General features: G+C 40.6%; 5 protein-coding genes across 5 annotated transcripts; all 5 read right to left on the reverse strand.

Moving 5' to 3' along the window:
- Positions 1–877: 877 nt before the first annotated feature.
- Positions 878–3016, reverse strand: PKNH_0605100 (KIR protein; the record flags this gene model as incomplete). The annotated part of the gene is made up of 3 exons (XM_002261687.1): positions 878–1195; positions 1308–2126; positions 2270–3016. The coding sequence occupies 3 exons, from the start codon at positions 3014–3016 to the stop codon at positions 878–880; spliced, it is 1884 nt and encodes a 627-aa protein (XP_002261723.1).
- Positions 3017–5911: 2895 nt separating this feature from the next.
- PKNH_0605200 (ADP-ribosylation factor, putative) lies at positions 5912–7097 on the reverse strand (the record flags this gene model as incomplete). The annotated part of the gene is made up of 5 exons (XM_002261688.1): positions 5912–5999; positions 6167–6317; positions 6493–6580; positions 6758–6828; positions 6950–7097. The coding sequence occupies 5 exons, from the start codon at positions 7095–7097 to the stop codon at positions 5912–5914; spliced, it is 546 nt and encodes a 181-aa protein (XP_002261724.1).
- A 2417-nt stretch (positions 7098–9514) lies between these two features.
- PKNH_0605300 (uncharacterized protein) lies at positions 9515–11026 on the reverse strand (the record flags this gene model as incomplete). The annotated part of the gene is made up of 4 exons (XM_002261689.1): positions 9515–9609; positions 9796–10293; positions 10400–10632; positions 10788–11026. 4 exons carry the CDS (start codon positions 11024–11026, stop codon positions 9515–9517), a joined length of 1065 nt encoding a protein of 354 aa, XP_002261725.1.
- A 585-nt stretch (positions 11027–11611) lies between these two features.
- PKNH_0605400 (conserved Plasmodium protein, unknown function) lies at positions 11612–16252 on the reverse strand (the record flags this gene model as incomplete). The annotated part of the gene is made up of 1 exon (XM_002261690.1): positions 11612–16252. The coding sequence occupies one exon, from the start codon at positions 16250–16252 to the stop codon at positions 11612–11614; it is 4641 nt and encodes a 1546-aa protein (XP_002261726.1).
- A 2104-nt stretch (positions 16253–18356) lies between these two features.
- Positions 18357–20150, reverse strand: PKNH_0605500 (conserved Plasmodium protein, unknown function; the record flags this gene model as incomplete). Its single annotated transcript, XM_002261691.1, has 1 exon — positions 18357–20150. The coding sequence occupies one exon, from the start codon at positions 20148–20150 to the stop codon at positions 18357–18359; it is 1794 nt and encodes a 597-aa protein (XP_002261727.1).
- Between the last annotated feature and the right edge of the window lie 594 nt (positions 20151–20744).

Here is a 20744-nt window from a genome sequence, read left to right on the forward strand (position 1 = left end):
GGGGGAATATAATATGATCCTTCCTTGTAGTTTTTCCTTTTTTTCGACAACCTACTTGAAAAGATGATAACGTACCACAAGGGTGATATGCGCTCCTTAATTTTTTGAAACATTTCTGAAGCGGGAAAAATCGTCACCCATACGGTCATAAAAAAAAAGGGTGATAAACCAAATGATGATCGGATAGATAAGTAAAAGGGGATACACCCCATACACAGTTAAGGACACATTCTTCACTCCACAGGTAATCAACTTTCTACGTCCAAATTGTTGTTCAACATAGACAATTAAATTAATAAAAGCATTTTTAATTTTTTTTATTTATTTTTTTTTTTTTTAAGGGGGGGGTTCTGGGAGTCTCCTTTTCACGCTGCCTTTTTTTCCTGATCGTCATGAGAGAATTGAAAAAAAAAAAATTTTTTTTTCTTTTTTTTTTTTTTCTCTTTCACTTATATGAATTACACATGAACATAAACACTGTCATGCAACATACACAGAAAAAAAAAAAGTTTAAGAATTAATAAAAAAGAAAAGGAAAAGAAAAGGAAAGGAAAAGAGAAAGGAAAGGAAAAGAGAAAGGAAAGGAAAAGAAAAGGAAAAGAAAAGGAAAAGAGAAAGGAAAGGAAAAGAGAAAGGAAAGGAAAAGAGAAAGGAAAGGAAAAGAGAAAGGAAAGGAAAAGAGAAAGGAAAGGAAAAGAGAAAGGAAGGGGAATAAAAAAGGAAAGAAAAGTAAAAGGAAAAGAAAGGAAAGAAAGAAAGGAAAGGAAAAGAAAGGAAAGAAAGAAAGGAAAGGAAGAAAGGAAAGGAAGAAAGGAAGAAAAATAAAAGGAAAAAAAAGGAATAAAAAGAAAAGAAAGAAGGAAAGAGTGAAGGAATATTACGTGGCATAATAACGTATATTTCCTGGTCTTCTATTATTTGTTCCTGCCCTTTCCCCTCTTCCGATTGGTCGACGAGGTGGTTCATTATAGATGGTAGAAACATCGGTGGAGCTACCACCTAAGGTGGATGATCCACCACCACCACCACCTAGGGTGGTGGAACCATCGTCCCCTATTGTAGAAGAATCAAAGCCGTCAAAATGATGATCAGTGTGTCGAATAGTAGAACTTCTTCCCCTATTCCTGTTCCTTCCTCCTGTATTATTGAGTCCACCGAAAATGGATTTTTTTATTCCATCAAATACATCAGTATACTGAAAAAAAAAAAAAAAAAAAAAAAAAAAAAGGGAAGGACATATATATATACACATGTATATGTATATATGTATATATATATATATATATGTATGTAAATGTAGTACTTACTTTGTATAAAAAGAAACCTATTGCTGGTAATCCAACTGTTGCCAATGTACTACCAGCTACAACACCAGTTGTGACAGAACCGGTGTTGTTGGCAGTAGAGGAAGATGTAGTGTCCATTGTTTCAGGTTTGGAGTCTTCAATGCAGGATTTTAAAGAATCAACTGCCACCTCACAATGAGATTTTCCATCATCCTCACCTCCATTACTACAATCTCCATATATTTCTTTAAATTTTGCACACCACTCATTATTAATACTCTGCTTATCACCATTTCCACACTTAGACTTCATATAATTATATGCTTTATGTGCATGAAGGAAGTACTTATAATATGGATCACTACACTTTGCGACAACCCCATCACCGTTTTTCTCTAAGTGCGACTTCATATCATCTTTGTCTTTGTAATAATCTAATAAAAGTTTACTGTTATAGAAATATGATTTCCGTTTCATTGGAAATTTGAAGTAACACTTATGATCAGTTCCACCTTTCGCCTCAACGTCTTCCTTAATTTTATTCATAATCTTCTTGAAGAATGAATTATCCTTAAATTTGCTCCTTAATATGCTCCCCACCCAGAAGTAGTAAAAATCGCAGTACTTATTATTCTCCGATGGGGGGTCTCCCATTTTCTGTACATAGCAGAGGCCCTTTGCAATTTTTTCTGCGTTCTCCCCAATATCTGAATCTTCCGCCAATGCAACCTTCAGTTGATTGACCCATGTCCAGTCCCCCCCCTCCTCACAAATGCTCCTACCTTGATCAAACTTAGTATAGTATGTGGTTCTGGAAGGTAATTGACTCAATTTACTTTCCTAAAAAAAATGAGATAATTAAGAAACAATGTGCAATATATATATATATATATATATTTGTTCTTTATACATGTCCACCATTAATAAAGGGGAAGGAATAAAAAAAAAAGGAAAAAAAAAGAAGAGGATGTTTTTCCTCTTACTTCTAGTACTGCTATGTTCAATAGGGGGTTGTCGTCATCATCGTCGTCTTCTTCTTCCTCGTTTTCCGATTCTTCTTCAGTCACAGGAGTACATTTCCATTTTGGTTTATGGTTATTATCAAAATATTTACTATATTCAGTCTTCAGTTCCTGACAGAATTTATCCCCCGACGCATCACTCCCACATGCTCCAATTGCACTTGAGTATGCATCTCCAGCTGATTTTACATATTGGGCACATGCTGTGCTACATAAGAATTCCTTCTCCTCCCTGCTATCATTGTGTAAAGTCCTATGATTATAAGCGTAATCAAATATTATTTTCCGTTGGTCGAAAACATTTTTGCCAATGTCTTCGTATAAATTCTCACACTTCCTTTTATTCTGTGCATTTTTAAATTGGAATTTTCCCAATTGTATATACGCCGGACCCATGACACTATTAAGATCAAGATTTGTCCTTTTAAATTTGTCCTTTAATAAATCTCCCAACCAAAAATAAAAAAAGTAGCACGGTTCATAGTAATGTGTTGAGTCAGTCACTGTTTCTGTGCTCGCATGGCAGTACGCTTCTACAATTTTCCGGGCGTAATTCTCAGCTCTTGTCCATAAACCTACTGTTTCCCCCACTCTTTGCACTATGTTTTCATTTTTATTTTGATCTCCATAAGTTGCAGCGCAACTCTCTCTCATACCAAATATCTTATATTTCTGTTCTGATGGTAGAATAGTAGTATAGTCTGCCATTTTTTCTTCCCTTTATTCCTTTCTTCTATTTCTTCTTCTATCCTTTGAACCTTCTTCTTTTTTTCCCTCCTTCTTAAACCTTCTTTTTCTTCCCTCCTTCGGGAAACCTTCTTTTTTTTCCTCCTTTAAACACCTATAGAAAAAAAGAAAAGATTCTTTTTCTTCCCCCCTAAAGGTGGATAAAAAAGCAGGCCATATATTATTGTTCTAATAACTCAGAAAAGGGAACCTACTTCTTCCCTTTGAAACCTTCCTTTTCCACCTTAATAAACCTTCTTTCCTTCCCTCCATTAAACTTGCCTCCTTCCTTCTTTTTTCCTCCCTGAAGAAACCTTCTTTTTCTTTTCCTTCTTAAAACAAAACGTTCCTTCCTTTAAGCAAAAATTTTCATTAACACTTATCTTTAAACCTTCTTTTTTCCTTTTCGCTCTGTAAACCTTCCTTCTTGGATATAATTTAATCCTCCCTAAAACATTACTTCCTCCTTCCTATAAATTACAATTCCTTCAATGTCCTCTCGTTCTGAAAGGAAATTTGTTCACTATGATAATTTCCCAAATCAAATATTCTACAATAAATATTCCTCTTCGTATTCCTTCCTATACATCTGCTCTACATGTGACATTGTACAATTCTACATTATTCTCTTCCACTACTCCTGTATGATGCACTGCCGAAAATTCAATTTTTTCTTTCCCCCTTAAGAAAAAGTTAAAGGTCCCAAATTTAGTATCTACTTCGTGGAAATACTCCAAAACTAAAATTTCTCTTCATTGAAAATTATAAATCATAGCGCACCCACCTTTCTGATTCATCTACATTGAGCACTCAGCTCCCACGTTAACTACTTTCCGTTGCTTCCTCCTTTTCCTTCTCTTCTTAGAATTCAATTTCCCCCCCCATAAGAACAGAAATTCCCAGCATGTAGAATAAATTTACGTTTCATTATAATATTTATAAGGATTATACGAAAAGTGGTTTATATATATAGTACAGTTCATAGGCACATAAAATGTTGCAATCACCCCCTACCCTTTCTAAACATGTGTACATTTCATTCAATATATAATGGAAATAAACGCATAAATTTATAAAATAAGCATAATTGGAATAAAAAGGAAAGAAAAGAGGAAAAGAAAAAAAAAAAGAAATGAAAAAAATATTATAAAATAAAAAGATAAGAAAATATACAACATCTCACTATAATATTTTTCACCCTAATCATTCCATCATTTCCCCTTAGTCCCATAACCTCACAATCTTCCTTCCTTCTCAAAAGAACATAGATTTAATAACATAATTGATTTTCCCATAAACCCTTTTCCATTCCCTGTCACTTCCTTTAAAAGGTTCTTCCCTTTTCTCTCCACATTAAAACCTTCTTCATATTTACCCAAAGCCAATTTTCTTCCTCTACTACGAACATTATTTTTTCTTTCACCTAAAAAACTTCTCTTAACATTCCTCCTTTAAAAACTGTCCCGTTCCTTCCCCTTCGTCCGCTGGTGTAGTTTCAGGTTCAATGGCCTGTTCGGTCTGCTTTCCTATATGCGAGGAGTTTTTCCTTTCCCCCCCTAAATCAACTAAAGCTAATTCCGGAAACTTAATTTTAACACCCCTACAATCTGCATTACTATACCCGGAATTTGACATCTATACCCTAAAAACCTTACTCCTACAACCTTGAAACCTCACTCTAACACCCCTACAACCTTCCTCCTAAACCCGGAATATGACTTCTCACACCGTCGAACCTAATAACTATAACCTCGAAACTTTACCACTAAGCACTGAACCCTTGAACCCTTAACCCTAAATCACCCTCTCTATCTTCCCTTATTCTTTTTTTTTTTTTTTTTTTTTTTTTTCCTAAATTCTGTTTTGTGATAGGCATAAGAAACACATACAAAAAAAAAAAAAAAAAAAAAAGAGAGAAAAAAAAAGCAGATAAATAAGCGTGTAGAAAGGATAGATGAAAATATAAAAAGAGGTGCAGATGGTCATATCTATAGAGGTGTACACTTCGCATGTACGTAATTAGGCACTTATGCAGAACCACTCGCCTAGAACTTCGTAATCACGTGACTGCATGTAACGTTCCGGACATGCAGGGGGGGTGGCGAGTGTTGCACAGGTAGTTCGACACCCAGCTGTGTAGGGGGAGTTTCGTATGCGTAAGTCAACAAAATGGTAAAACTAGGAATGAATAAATTGGAAGAGGGAAAAAAAAGAAAAAAAAAAAAAAAAGAAAAAAGAAAAAAGAAAAAAAGAAAAAAGAAAAAAGAAAGGGGGGTATGACGGCGGACACCTTTATGGTTTAATGTTTAACACACATGTGCATAGTTACATGCGTGCATACTTCTGCGCAGTTACACACTCACATGGGGACAATGCACAGACGGCCAGACAACCAGACAGTTGGATGCCCACATGCTTCTGCCCTGAGCTTGACGCTGCAAATGCGCACATGCCGCCTGGGCACAGCTACCTCCTACATTACAGTAGGGTGACTTCAGCAAAGAGCCCCCCCTGGCATGATTCACTTCAAATATTAAAAAAATTAAAAATGTGTGCTGTGCATACATACGTGAGCAATTCCTTTGCTCCACAGATTGGTTCTTCGAATCAGCTCTGCCATGTTCGTTTCTTCATTTGGCTCTTTTTATGTTCTTCCTTTTCTTTTTTTTTTTTTTTCTTTTCTTCAAAATAGACGAAGGGCCTCCCAAAAAATGTTCCTTCGCGACATCCTCCCCCGCATGGACATTGAAGTATATTAGCACGCACAGGATACAGATGAAGGACGAAAAACCAGAAGAATCTTCCCCTTCGTCATTTAAAGAAAAAAAAAAAAAAAAAAAAAAAAAAATTACAAAGCTGAGACACTCCAACCGTTCTTCACTTTGAATTATTTAAATGAGTGGTGAGCCAATCGAATCCTTCGTAGAGTCCATCACCCCTCGTTGCGCACGTAGATTGAATGAACCTGTAAAGGGGAAAGGGGGAGGGGGGGGGGGAAAGGTACACCCGTTAGGAATGAGTACATCCCCTGTAGGGTCGGTTCGGGTGGTGTCCAGATCTCCTTCCACGATTAGCAGATAGGTCATCTCCCCCAAACGATTACACATAGATCGCGTACAGTTTCTCACGTACCAGTTTCTCTCCCTAATGGTGTTAAGATGAAGTTTCTCCGTCACTTCGGCTGCAGACATAGCATTAGGCAGATCTTGCTTGTTCGCAAACACCAGGATTATGGCGTCCTTCAACTCTTCCTCGTTGATCATCCTGTGTAATTCTTCTCTCGCTGTAGGGGATAGGACAAAGTGAAAGGGATGAAGCCATTCTCCACAGAAAAGGTGGTAAAATGCATTGATTACAGCTGAGGGGTACACAGTTGACCCCATGAAATTGAGTGTGCCCTTCCAACGCTCTGCTTGGTCATTCAGCCTGGCCGCATCGTATCCTTTGCTCAAACTTACCGTCGTCGATCCTCTCCCTATCATTGCTATCCACGACGAAAATTAACCCATCCGTGTTGGAATAGTAGTGTCTCCACAAGGGTCTTATCTGCACGTGCAGGAAATAAAAAAAAAAAAAAAAAAAAAAAAAAAAAAAAAATTAACCATATGGATGAGGACATTCCATTTGACTCGTTGCACACATGAACACAGTTCTGTCTCAGGAACAATCAATCCGAACAGAAGGAAAGATAAAAATTCCTCTGTGGCTTCACTAAAAATGTACCTTATCTTGTCCTCCGACGTCCCATACGGTGAAGGAGATGTTCCGGAATTCCACTGTTTCGACGTTGAAACCTGCGTAAAGGAATGTTGTGTTGAAATGTGACGATCGAATAGAAGAGGGTACAAGTAGCGACATAACGAAGCGATGCAAACGAATGGCAAGGGATGTCAGGCACCCAGTTAGCCGCCCTACCTATCGTCGGAATAGTGGTGACGACCTCGCCCAATTTGACCTTGTATAAAATGGTCGTCTTCCCGGCTGCGTCCAATCCCACCATCAAAATTCGAACATCCTTCTTCTGGAAGAGGCGGTTAAATAATCTGCTAACGAATAGCCCCATCTTTGTCTGCAAAGGGGAGGGAAAGGAAGAAAGCTCAATGGGGATACAAGAGGTATGTTTCTCTGCTCGCTCGTTGGTAGCAATACCACATGGTCCATTGTACAACGTGGGAAGGTTAAGCAGCGGAAGGGGGTAGAAGCGATTGGAACGACACGCCCCTTATTACATGCCCCTTACACCGCTCCTGCACATACACCTCAAAGGTATATTACGCATTATCGGCGTTTGAGTCCATATAGTCCCGATCCTTACCTGATCAATGGCAAGAGTGGTTCCTTTTCTCCAGTGATGATAATAAAGTTACTACACCTTTACACAGGAAGAGGCTTCACTAACCGTTGGGCTAAGTTACTCATATAAAAACTGTGAACGTCACGCGCAGTGTAAAAAGAACAAAAAAAAAAAAAAAAAAAAAAAAAAAAAATGCATAACTACACGGGCTGAATGCACAAAAAGGGAAAAATGCAATCAATAAGTGAATCAAGTTATTCAATAAATCAGTCAATGGGTCATCCTCCTGGTGGTCCCCCGCAGCACTGATCGGCTAATACTCGTGTCGATGGCTCATTCGTTCAGTCACTCCGCTGAAATATGCGCATGGATGAAGACTTTATACTCACATGCATATAAGCATGCATACGATGACGCGAGAGAGCAAATGGGCAAACGTCTGCGTGGAGTCAATTCTTCCAATACCTTTTTGGTTAAAAAAAAAAAAAAAAGAAAAAAAAAAAAAAAAAAAAAAAAGGGGGAAAAAAGCACCCATAAAAAGTGCGCCGTGTATATATATACATATATATACATATACATATATATATATATATATATATATGTATGCCCATAAAAAGAGTACGCTGTGCCACTCACTCAAAAGTCGGTAAAACTGGGGCGAGCCGCTCACGGGGATATACGGCATTCACCCGATCGGCAATTTTTCCGTGTCCGCAGGAGTGACATTTAGCGCTGAAGCGACCTTTCGCGGTTGAAGTTCCCTCGCTCCGCTTCCAGGCGTGCCTACCATATACGCCATATGATGTATGTATAATACCACCTTATACGTGCGCAACGCTTTCGTAACTCCTGTGACCGGCACTCGCGGAGGCCCAAAAGTTCTGCTTGCACTCTCTTCCTGCTATTACCTGCGTTTACCCAGGGGATGACAATAAGGTGATGACGACAATGGTGAGCGGCAACCGGTGATGATACGGCGATGCAATCAGGGAGGAATGAAACAGAGAGGGAAGATTTATTTTCGTAATTTTTTTTTTTTTCTTCTTCCCTTTGCAACGAAACATAGCCTAATTTTTTCCTTCGCGAACATACCCGTATACCAGGGTGTGCTGCGTGTGCCGGCGGAGGGCTATGAAAAAAAAAAAAAAAAAAAACGGCCCGCAGGAATGGGCACACGAAAAAAAAAAAGCAGAAAAAAAAAATATATATATATATATAAAAAGGGAGAGGATGACAGCAAAATGACCAAAGGAACAATCAGGTGCCTGTCGTATGGGCCTGCTGGGGGGAAAGGGGGAAGTTGAATAGAAGATCGCCGTGACGTAAACCAAACGCGTCCGAGAAGTATATAACGCGCTTCCGATTTTCTTTTGCCCACTCACTTGTGTACGCACATCGGGGGTTATAACTTTTCTTCTTTTCCTCAAACGTGTGCTACTATCCTGTTGCGTTAATGCAACAGTTCAGGCTAATTAGGAAAGTAACACACCTTCGGGAATACTACTCATATGTGGGGGATACATGTGTTAAAGTGAATTTTTTTTTTTTTTTTTCTTCCTTTTCCCTTACCACATGCGCTGCAACAGTGTGTGCAAGGAGATATGTGCACTGGCATACCTTCGAAATGATTAGTGGAGAACGGATCGGGAGCGAAGGAGGAGGAGACTCAACCTGCGTACCATTGTAACGTCGTAGGAATGTGTACAGTTGTACTTACACAACACACATGTGTAACTGTGTGAGGGACCCACTTTCCCTTCAGTTCGGGAAGAAAAATCTCCCCAAAGATGGTGCAAAATATGCCTGAACATGTGCAGGCAAAAAATATAACAACAGGAGTTATACGACCTGTTCGCCACTTATAACTGTGCAGTTAAATACGTAAGGAAGCCATGACTGCTGTGGTCACCTTATAGGGACTCCATTGGAAGCTATCCATCAGTGTTCACCTAATCTACTAGACCTAACTCTTTGTGCTGGACCATGAGTCGGCATAATTTTCTTTCCCCCAACAACGAAACATATGTAGCGGCGATGATCGCAAAGAGTTGGCATTTGACATGAAAAAAAAAAAAAAAAAAAAAAAAAAAAAAAAAAAACGAAACAAAGTTCAACAAAAGGCAGTTACGTCCAGTTGAATCGTCCTTGGATGATGTGGCAAATCTCATCCCCGATACGTGTGGTCGCTAAAAGTTGTAACGGCGATTCTCCTTCATCTTCCTCTGCTCACGGAGCATAATGAGGTGTTCCTCGTGGATAACGTCTCTGAAATCGGCTATGCCTAAGCATGTCAGGGGGGGGAGGTGTGTAAGCAGGCAAATGAGCAATTGATCAACTGATTAATTGATCAACTGATTAATTTATCAACTGATTAATTTATCAACGGATCAATTGATCAACTGATTGATTGATCAACTGATGGATTGATCGTGCGGCGTTCATGTGTAAGGGGGAGATGCAGTCTTACCCTCCTCAAAGGCCTTGATAACGGCCAAACGAGTAGGCACGTGCACGTTCTGGTGAACCATCTTCCGCAGTTCTCTGTTTTCTGGAGTAAGAGCACACAAGTTCTCCCACTCCAAATTCACATCATACACATAGTAATTGTACTTATCGTTGAAGACACACTCAGTCATCATTTCCATCATAATGTACTCATCGTAACGTGGGAACAAGCCAGGAGCACACTCTCCTCCGTACTTCTCCTGCAGCAGCTTGTTCTCCTTTAATATTTTACACTTCGTCCAGAAGGGGGGTGGCAACCTGTACTGTAAAGTCCTCCCCCTCGCGTGGAAAATTTTTATCTGGGTGTGTATGTTAGCTTGTAGGAAAATCTCGAACAGGGGCATTTTCACGTCCATCTTGAGGTTCACTATTTGTATCTTGTTCTCGAACTTCTCCTTTACTTTGTTGGTTAGGCTTTCCATTTTGTCCTTATCCCCTTCCATCAGTTTGCAGTAGGGGCCTGCGGTGGTGAGTAATGGTAAACCATGGTAAGTAATGGTAAATAATGAGTGGTGCATACCCGCAGGAAACCTAGCGAACGTCGACAAGTGGACCAATTTGCTAACCCATTTTGGGTGTCACGAAGTACAGCACATTCCTCTGCTTGTTCTTCTGGACTTCATAGTTGCAGTGGTTGATAAGGCGCGTCTGTCGCATGATGTCCAACACCTTCTGCCTGCTCTCGTGCGTGAGCGTGTAGTCGTCCGCGCTCCGGTGCTCGTCCTCCGCCTTGTTCCTAATTTCTTCCTTCATCAGGAGTTCCTCCCATGTCTCCACGGGGGGAAGCGGCGGGATGTACCTGCGAAGAAGAGGTCAAGTGGTTGTAAAGCGACCAACTGGTGATAAAGCGATCAATTGGTTGTAAAGCGATCAATTGGTGTTAAAGCGACCAATTGGTGTTAAAGTGACCAATTAGTGTTAAAGCGACCAATTGGTTGGAAAGCGGCAACGTACTCATCCGTGAAATATTTGTAATCATCGTATTCCTCTGTGGCCTTCAAAGGAGTGGTCGGTCTCTGCAGGGCCCTGCCCACCCTAGGGACTGGGACCTTCTTCCTACATCCCCACGCATGAACTGAAACTTGAAGACCCCTCTGCAACGTGAAGGTGCGAACCCAAGGAATCTTCACTGTTGACACAAAAACTAGGAACAGCCACAGGAGCTGATGTGGAGCTCGCGGCAGTGGGGGCATCTGTGAGGCTTAACATTTGCGGCTGTGTAACATTTGTTCGAACGGGAAGTGCGCACAGAGGTTTCTGCACACATGGTGATGCGGGGCGTGCCTGGTGAGGCAGCGGAAAAGAGAAGTTTAGTTTGTTTTGTTCGCCGCGAGCATTGGCAAGCATCGTTGTAAATATGCATGAGCCTGACAAGGTGTACGCCTTTTCGGCAACGCGCAAAATGAACGAGGTAGCCAAAAAAAAAAAAAAAAAAAAAAAAAAAAATTCTGAACAAGTCATACAAAAAAAGGCATACTTTTTTTTTTTTTTTTTTTTTTTTTTTGGGCTACCTCGTTCATTTTGCAAAACCTGTGCAATTTTTGTGTTAACTTTTTTTCGCTAATTAGAAGGAGTTACTTGTTTGTTCGTGACAATATGCTCGCATAATTTTCAGTGAAGAACACGTACACATTACACATGATGGCGGGGCCTGCTTAGCAATGCCGTTGCGAATTGGCAAATGGACGGGTGAACAGACATGAGAAGCCCAGCGAGTAGCAGAACCAGAAGGCGAACTGTTATGCAGGAGCGGAAAGGTATGGTCTGGTCCGGTTACCTCACCCTTGCGCGCGGAGGCGGCACTGCACGAGTGCGCTCCTTAAATAGTCGCAGGCGTTCTGTTGGAACAAGTCAGCGACAATGGTGCGGAAGTCAAACGGGGAGGAGCCTTCCACATCCTTGAACAGAAAAAGAAAGTGCTTTACACTGTCCAACTGGAGCAACTCATCCAAAGAAGTGCTACCACTCTCCTTCAGTCTGTACACCTTCTCCTGCAGGGAAAAGTAATTCTTGCAAATTTTAATAAAGGCAGAAGGGATAACATATAGGTAGGAAGTTAATTCTTGTGGATCGTTTTTCATAAAGAGGTTCATCTCTCCAGTGTACACTTCGAAGGATTCATTATAGAGGTAACCATGGGGACCACCACTACCCCCTCCCCTCCCCCCAGGATTATTCTCTTCGTATCTCTTCAGCAGGTTGCAATTATTAACGACCTCACCCCCATCCTTGCCCTTCTGTTGGAGAGTTAATATTGGCGGATTGAACAGTATGAAGGATCTGAAAATGAGTTTAAGCATCCCCAGGTAAATCAAAAAGTGAGAAGACTCAAATGGAAGCAGCGTAATCGAATCCGATATGTCCAGGAATAGACTTAAGGATTTCTTCACAATATTACAATCATAGCTATGAAGGAGTAACTCCAGATTTAAGAATAAATTGTTCAGGGTTTCATTTTTGTCGTCTTGATAGAAGCGACAGAAGAAGGATTTTCCGTCTTGGTTATTCTTAAATTCGTTTGGAAGGGTGAAAACATTTTTGCATATTTTTAAAAAAGTAAATATGTAGTGTTTGCTATGGTAGAGTAAGTCACTATACATCACGTAGTCCTCCTCTTTTATATCATCCTGCCTGTTCAGATGTTCATTAACCATCTGGATATGCTCCAGGCTAGCCTTAAAATAAGTGTAATGCTTCAATACAAATTGTGCAAAGATATGCTCGCACCAATTGGCTTCTAATTCTTTCATGGTTCGTTCTGCAAGGTTCTGCCTTAACCTCTCACTCAGGCATAGGTACACATGTTGTACGTTTTGGCCCATGAAATGGTAGGGGCCATAGTCAAACGCTGGGGACAACACTTCCAGGAACAGTTTCTCCATATCATTGTATAGAAATATATACCCCTCACTAATGAACCGCTTTACCACGGTACACATATTTTCGTGCACAGACTTCAACGTTAGGCTAAACTTCTTTCCGCTTTTGCCTTCCTTACCCACTCGCGTGCACAAACTCGCAATTTCACGCTCCCTCATGTTCAAATGGAAGTAACTCACCTCTGCACACAGCATGGGATGTGCCTCGAATGATCGACAATTCCTCGACATCTCGTTCATCACCGGGTACACAAACATCACCCTGGTGAACAGCTCCATGCTGATTTGCAAGAAGGCGTTATTCTGCACCAGGCGCTCGTTCTCCAAAATGGTTTTCTCAGTTCCATCTACATGGCCATCGCCACCATTTTTATCAACCCCGCGAAGACGAGACTCCACCTTCGGGAAGGAAAATACGGAGAAGTATGTCTGCGCAATCTTCAGCACATCCAAAAATATGCGGCCGATGTCGACCTTCCTCTCGTCCCCAAACAAAAATTCGTAAAGGTTCCCAAACGTTGGCATGTTCTTTGCTATATCAGAGAGGAACACAAACAACTCCTCCAGAACGACCCTTAGGTAAGAATTTATCACCTTTCCATTCAAATCATCTACCTTCAACACAGAAATCACGGTCAATAGGAATATGCAAAGTTCCTTATTACATTTGAATACACTGCTGTTCGTCTTAAACTGGATGAAGGAATTTAACATTTTTTCTAGCATATCGTTTGTCACTAGATGTTGCAGATTTGAGATGATGGAGGTGAAGATGGTGAAGTAATTTTTTTTCAGCTCCATCGAGGTGTTCTCGTCGGGTCCTTCTGTCGAACCGTTCGTCTCTCCCTGGATGATATTCCGCAATAAATTCTCCATCATGTAAAAGGCACACTCCTTATTGTAGTGTAGGAGGTAGGTACTATCCGACAGGAACTGCAGTCTCTTCACCTCGAATAGGATCAAACCGGGTGAAATCTTACACATGTTGATGAAATCTCCATTCAAGATTTCCTTATAACAATTTAGCAAGTTGTTAATGCAATCTGGGCTAACTTCATAGTACGGGGACCCCCCATACTTTTGAATGCAACTGATTATGTGTATCTGTAGATCGACTTTTTCCTTCCGTTTTTTTAATTCCTCTATATTTTCTTCTTCCTGATTGGAACTCCCCCAATCTGTGTTCATTCCCTTCCAATTGACCATCCCCTGCATCTTCTTGTCCATCTCTGTTTCTTCGTAACTACTTTTCCCGATAATGCGTTTCGAGAGGGAATCTCTCAAGTTCATAATTCCTTGCAAGTAGGCCTCCTTCTCCCCAGGGGGAAGAGCCTGAAAGGAGATGACCTCCTCGTTCACCTCTGTGTCTCCACCTGTGACCATGGATTTGCATTCCTTCAATGTGTTAAGAAAAAAAGTTAGCAACTCACAATATCCACGAAGCAACACATATAGAAAGTAGTCCTTCACTTTGATCGACTCGTTGCACAAATTTTCAACGGTAATATTTTTGTAGAATCTGAAAAAATGGCAAAACACCTCTACCATGATGGAGAACACCTCATGGTTAAGTCCAACCAGGACACGAAACAGAACAAAAATCCTTTGTTTCAGAGCATTCTTTGTGTAGTCACTGTGCCCAGATTTATCCGAAGTAGTCATTCCCCCCTCCCCCTTATCGCCCTCCATACACTCATCCTTTACGTACCTGAAGTAGGTTTGAAACCACTCCTCATTATATTCATTAATAAAATTCTGAACAAAATTTATCATCATTTTTCTGTTCAAGGAATTTTGTTCAGAGTGCAAAGGTATTTTTATAAAACGAACGAACATGAGGATGAAGAGTTTTTTCAAATCTTCTATGTTAAGGACAAATTGTATATCCTGATTAAATACCTTTTCATTATTTTGATCTAGCATACCTTCTCTATCCATCCTGTGAATATTATATTTTTGGCTATCTATTTCACTATCTCTGTTTTTAATGTATATCAACTCTCTGTTGTGCTCAAATATGTTTTTGCAAATGGCTAGCACGTTGGCTAGTATTTCTACATCTGGGTGATAGATATTTTTGAATACATTAATTATGTACATGTGCAGGCATTTTTTTTTGTTCTTTTTATCGTGCAAATAATTAGAAATTGGGGTAGACGACAGGTTCAGGATCATTCGGATATAGAGTTTCTGATAGGAATAACTTGTCACGTCGAACACATTAAGACTTATGTTAAAGTAGCTTTCAAGAAATTGCATCAACTCGCTCTCATCTAACTGGATAAATGTTTTTCCATTTATTCTGGAAATGTACTCCATAATGTTCAGACAAATCAGGAGGAGATTTTCCTGCAACTGTAATTTCGACAGGAAGGACTGCACGCCCAGCGAGACACAACTCAAATCATTCACGGAGAGGTAGCTATTGTACAGTGCATTGAACTCGTTCAGTTGGAGGGGGGGGTAGTCACCTCCTTCACCAGAACTTGTCACAACCCCACTTGCCACAGCGTTGTTCTGTGCGGCGTTCCCATTCCCTGCGAAACACACAAAGAGCAAGTTTAGGAGAAACTTCAAGGGAGAGTTGCTACCACCCCGATGGTTGAAGAACAGATGCACAGGAAAGAAGAAAAAGAGTTCCTTCACACACTCAATGAGTAATTCGAACTCTCCCTTCTTCCTACAACTCAGACTATAATAAAAACAAATGGAAAGAAATTCAAACAATTCATTCGCTTCGTTTATTATCAATCCCCTGAAGGTGTTCAACTGTTGTTTATTCTGAACGTTTTTGCTATTTTCGTTGCTGATGTTGTAGAATATCTCCCTCAGAAAGTTAAGGCAGATGTGCACCACGGTGGAGAAGTACGCACCATCGGTACCACTACTGCTAGCATCGCAGCTTCCATCCACGACCCCCCCTTGTAAAGACAACTTCCTCCTTAGAAACTCCTTCACAAAGAACAAAAAAAAGTTGTAAAAATATCTAAAGTAAAAGTATTCATTGTTCATGCAGAGGTGACTAAATATCTGTGACATTTTATTCTTCGTACAGTTTATATAAGAACGGATGAAATAATTGTCTCTCTCGTTTAGATAGTCAGCCATTAAGATATTATTTGGGTTCAGAAAATCATCAACGAACCTCTTCTTCAGTGCTTCTACTGATTTTTCCTTCACGTGTAATGTGTTCCCATCCAACACATGGTTATAATTAATGGGCAAACAAAAGAGGATATTAATGAAACTGTTTCTGATACTCACTTTACTCTCCTGTGGATAAACTTGGTAGTGCTTCGCCAACAACTTGTTCATATAGCAGAAGGAGAGGAAAACCAGATGATCTTTAAATACACTCAAGTTCTTGTCCTTCTCTATCAGGTCGGAGTATACCAAGTAAAACGCCCCATAAAATTCAGAGCAGTCTCGATTTCTGCATTCGTTCAGGTAATTCACACTCCCCACTTCATTCTTAAAGGATTTGATTAAAATATCGCTCAGCTCCCTGCTCTTCTCAAGGATATTCCCGTCCGCCTCCATCCTGCCTTGCCGGAGCTATGTTATAGCGCCTATATACATGTACATATATGTGTACGCATACATTAAGGGGCACAGCCAATGGTGTACTCACCCCCTTGTGCGATTTTGCTCCACCCTCCAGGTATTATCTCCCCTTCAAAGGGAAAACCTTTCAAAAAGAAGAGAAGAAAAAAATATATGAACAGGTCAGGCAGAAATGCAGGCCCACTCCTTCCGCAGGGATATCTTTGCCCAAGCAGAAGAAGCAACCATCTCCCAAGCAACTTCGCCGCACCCTCTTCCTGTATGCCCTTTCCCTCTCCCTATCTTATTACTTATATCTTAACACCGCAATAAAAAATAAATATAAACAAATGGAAAAAAATATATACATATAAATATAAAAGGGCAATGTCTCCCCCTTTTGTTCTATGCAGTACATCACCAAGTAGCCAAGTTCGGTTACATCGTGTTCGAGGTGAACAATGCAACTCTCTCCGCGCAAGCGAGGCACCTCTCATTAGTGGAGATGCCCGTGTGATTGTTTTCCACCCGCCGCTGTTTTCCTCTCAAGTGCGCGAGGCCCATACGTTCATCCGTTCATTGTATTGAGCAAGAAGAATATGTTTTCGCTTAACCATAATGAGTAAGAATGTGCTAACTCGACCTCTCCTCCTGTGTGCACTTTTTATTTTACAAACTCGTTTTCCCCCATGGACAAACGATGGGTCTCTTTCCTTCCTTAATTTTTTATTTTCATTTATTTTTATTTTTATTTATTTATTTTTATTTTTTTTTTTTTATTTATTTTTTTTTTTTTTTATGACTGGGACGGCTCTACTAATGGTCTGCCGTTCTATCGCCTCGAGGGGGCCGATCACCAGGTCGAAAAGGAAAGGAACGGAAATATACCTTCTCTTTAAGAAACAAAACGGCAGAAGCGGATGCGCCCCTGCATGCATGCTGCAAATGCTCGTGCGTGCATACAAGTAATTATGCTTCACTTGTTTTACGGCACGATGCGCCGCGCGCACACCGTGGATTTCCCTTCTTCACTTATCATGGTGTAGCCCCCTCCCCACGGATTAGTGAACTCGCGCCAAGGCACAATACTTCCGCCGAAAAAACAACCGAACAAAATAACTATCAAGAAAACTGCAAAAAAAAAAAAAAAAAAAAAAAAAAAAGCATTCACCTTCTGCATCCATGCGTACACATCTTTATGATTAGCTTGTCCCTGTGGAATACTAATTTATCATGTGACGAATTAACGCCTCGCATCAAACTACTCCATCTCCCTCCGTTCTTCTATCAAAATGTGCATTCCTTCGAAAAACAAACTGTAGGACGAGTTAGTCAACACGACGACGTAGGACAACACCTTTTGCAAAATAAAAAAAAAAAAGAAAAGAAAAAAAAGAGGCATATGAGTCACGCCCCTTTTTCTGTGTGCACAACTCAACAGAGTGAGTCACCCCTTCTACTATGACGATAGATTGGGCAGACGGAATAGCACTTTTGAACAATTTCCAGTGACAGTTGTGTTTCCACCCATGGATAACAATTGATTCCAAGGTGGGAGGGAAAAGCAGGGGAAGAGAAAGGTGGGAAGGGTCCGTCCCTATGTGTACTATGCACCCCGCCATGGGAGCATAATTCTTTTTTTTTTTTTCCACGTGAAAGGCACTGCAATGCAATCCAGGGTACGTCTACGCGCATATACGCACGAGGCAATTCCAACGTAGAGAGCAGAGTTTTTTGGAGGCCAAGTTGTTCCAGGCGGAGCAACATCAAAGACAAGTCGTCCAATTAAGCGTTTTTTTTTTTTTTCCGTCGGAGGCGAGGCGAGTCGAGGCGAGTCGAGGCGAATCGAGGCGAATCGAGGTCCAGGAGAAAAAAAAATAAAATAATAACAATAATAAATAATAGTAGATAATAATAAATAATAGTAGATAATAGTAGATAATAATGATGATGATAAATATACATGTAACGAAAAATGGTACCATACAAAAAGAAGGATTAAAACGGCCAAGGATAAAAAGGCTTTGCAGTGCTCCAAGCGGAAACGGTTGTTCGGGTGCCAAAACTCCCAGCCATGCGAACACTCACCGCAAGGCAGACCTCATATAATCTTAACTCTGCTTTCCATCAGTTTCTGCTTCTTCTCGCGGGCAATCCGCTTGGCCCTCTCCAGAGGCGTCTCCTCAGGGGGGGCACCATTCACGGTGGAGGTTCCCGGGGCCTCGGCCTGCACAGTGCAGGAATCCCTCTCCGCAGGTGCGTTTCCTTCAACATTTCCCGCGACCTTTCCCTCCACCTCTCCTGCCGGCACATCAGGGGTTATATTCACTTGGAAGAAATCCTCCGCGTCGTATACATCATACACATCGCCTGAGAAATGGTCCCCGGGCTCACCCTGTTCTGCTTTGCGCACCGCACCATCACGAGGAGAAGTTCTCATTCCATTTGCTCCTTCCGCCCCGCTTGGTCTCCCCTGTTCATCGTGCCCTTCATCTCCCTTAATGAAGCCAAACGTATCCGCCCCAAAATCCGTGTTGTAAAATTTTTTAAAATTGAACACGTTAATGTTGTCACCCATTTGGTGCATCTTAAAAAGATCGTCGCAAACGGAGTAAGTGGTCTTATACTTATAAAGCAAGTAGGCACGGTAGTGCTCATACATCTCCTTCTTCTGACTGAGAGTTTGTACCTTGGAGAGCACATCATGTATGTTATATTTACGCCGAACCGTTTTGTAAATATCTGTTAAATCCGTATTGTTGTCTCCCATGAGTAAAACATTATTGACGGGGAAATACAGCTTTGACATAACTTCATTTATTAAGTTCATAAAAAGGTTGAAACTTATTTTTAAATTTTTTCTTCGATGTTGTTTTACCTTTTGTACCATTCGGGTGTACTTGTCTGTCAGCTTAGCTAACTCGATATTTATTTTTTCCTTTTCAATTATAAAGTTGGTGTCTTTTCCCGCCTGGTCCAAGTTACTTCGTTGGTTAAGCTCTCGTTGGTTCGGGTCCCCTTCATGATCAGACAAATTCCCGCCATCCCTATCCTCCCCGTACAAATGACACAACTCCTCATCCTTCGTGTAACTGCAACAATTTCCCTTTATGTACAATTCTACTAGCTTTTTCTTTATTACCAAAAGGTAATTCTTCCTTCTTATAATTGGGACAGAGGTATTCCTTCCTATATATTCAATTTTGCTTTTTTTAAAAAAATCTGACTGGTCAGGTAGAATTAAGTACTTTTTCAGAACTTTATTTTCAAACAACTTTGCAATAACAATATTTTTATAATCATTCGTCACGCACTGTAATATCTTCCTAATAGCTGCAGTGTAATGTTTTTCGCTGTAGTCAATTTTTCTCTTTTTTTTTTTTAAATTTAAGTACATATATATGTCCCACAATTCGTCGTTTTCCGGGAGTATTTGCTTTATTTTGTTTTTTTCCTCCCTCACGTACTTTTGCAGCTCGTCTTCTTCATCATCCACTGCATCATCGTCACTGCCACCTTCCCCACCGCTACTGTCTCGGTTATCACCTGCATGCGAGTCGTTCCACTTGTCTGTGTAACTGTTCCTCTTTTCACTCTTCCGCTTCTTCTTAATGTAACCAGTAATTTTATTCAACGCGACATCGTTAAAAATGTTTTTCAGTTGAAACCCCATGCTTTTTTTCCGTTTCTTCTTTTCCTCCTGTTCATTGGGCTCTTCCCCAACGGGATCGTCCGCCGCGTCTCCCATATAATCCTCTGGCGCATCCCCCATATAATCCTCCGCCACCTCCCCCGTGGGGTCCTCTGCTGTTCCCGCATTTAAGTCATCTCCCTCGCCATTTTTAGCCCCATATTGGGTGTACACCTCATCATCGTCGCTAAAGTTTAGGCTCATTTGGCTCGCTTCGAACGGGAGGGCATACACCGCACCTTGTTTTGGTCGACTCTTCCAAAGGCGGAAAAGTGCAAAGAAGGACGTAGCAAAGCGGGAAAAAAAAAAGCACAACCGATTAGCCACAATATATGAACAGCCAAGGTAACACAGAAACAAAATGGCTATTTTGAGGGGAAAAAAAAAAAAAAAAATTATGAACAGACAAGGTAAAAGGGCAGAAAAAATGTAGCCAATTAGGTAATAGGAAAAAAAAAAAAAAAAAAAAATATGCACAGGTAAGGTAAATTCAGTACCAAATAAGGAGAAAAAAAAAAAAAAAAAAAAAAAAAAAAGAAAAAACGAACAAGACATCCCGCAGAAATATACACCTCGATACTTCGCCCCCACAGAGAAGTAATAACCGGCCAAGCTACGTTAAGCGTGAAATGAGAGATACCATCGTTTGTTCTTTTTTTTTTTTCATTTCTCCAAAAAGGGATACCCACAGCACAATCGCTGAGGTGAAGGTCGCCTCGAATGTTCCACAGCTAGCTGGCATGACGCCGCTTTGCAATTTTACAAAAAGGGAGATACGTATATACACATGTGTGCATG

Source organism: Plasmodium knowlesi, assembly GCF_000006355.2.
Source record: "Plasmodium knowlesi strain H genome assembly, chromosome: 6".
Lineage (NCBI taxonomy): Eukaryota > Apicomplexa > Aconoidasida > Haemosporida > Plasmodiidae > Plasmodium > Plasmodium knowlesi.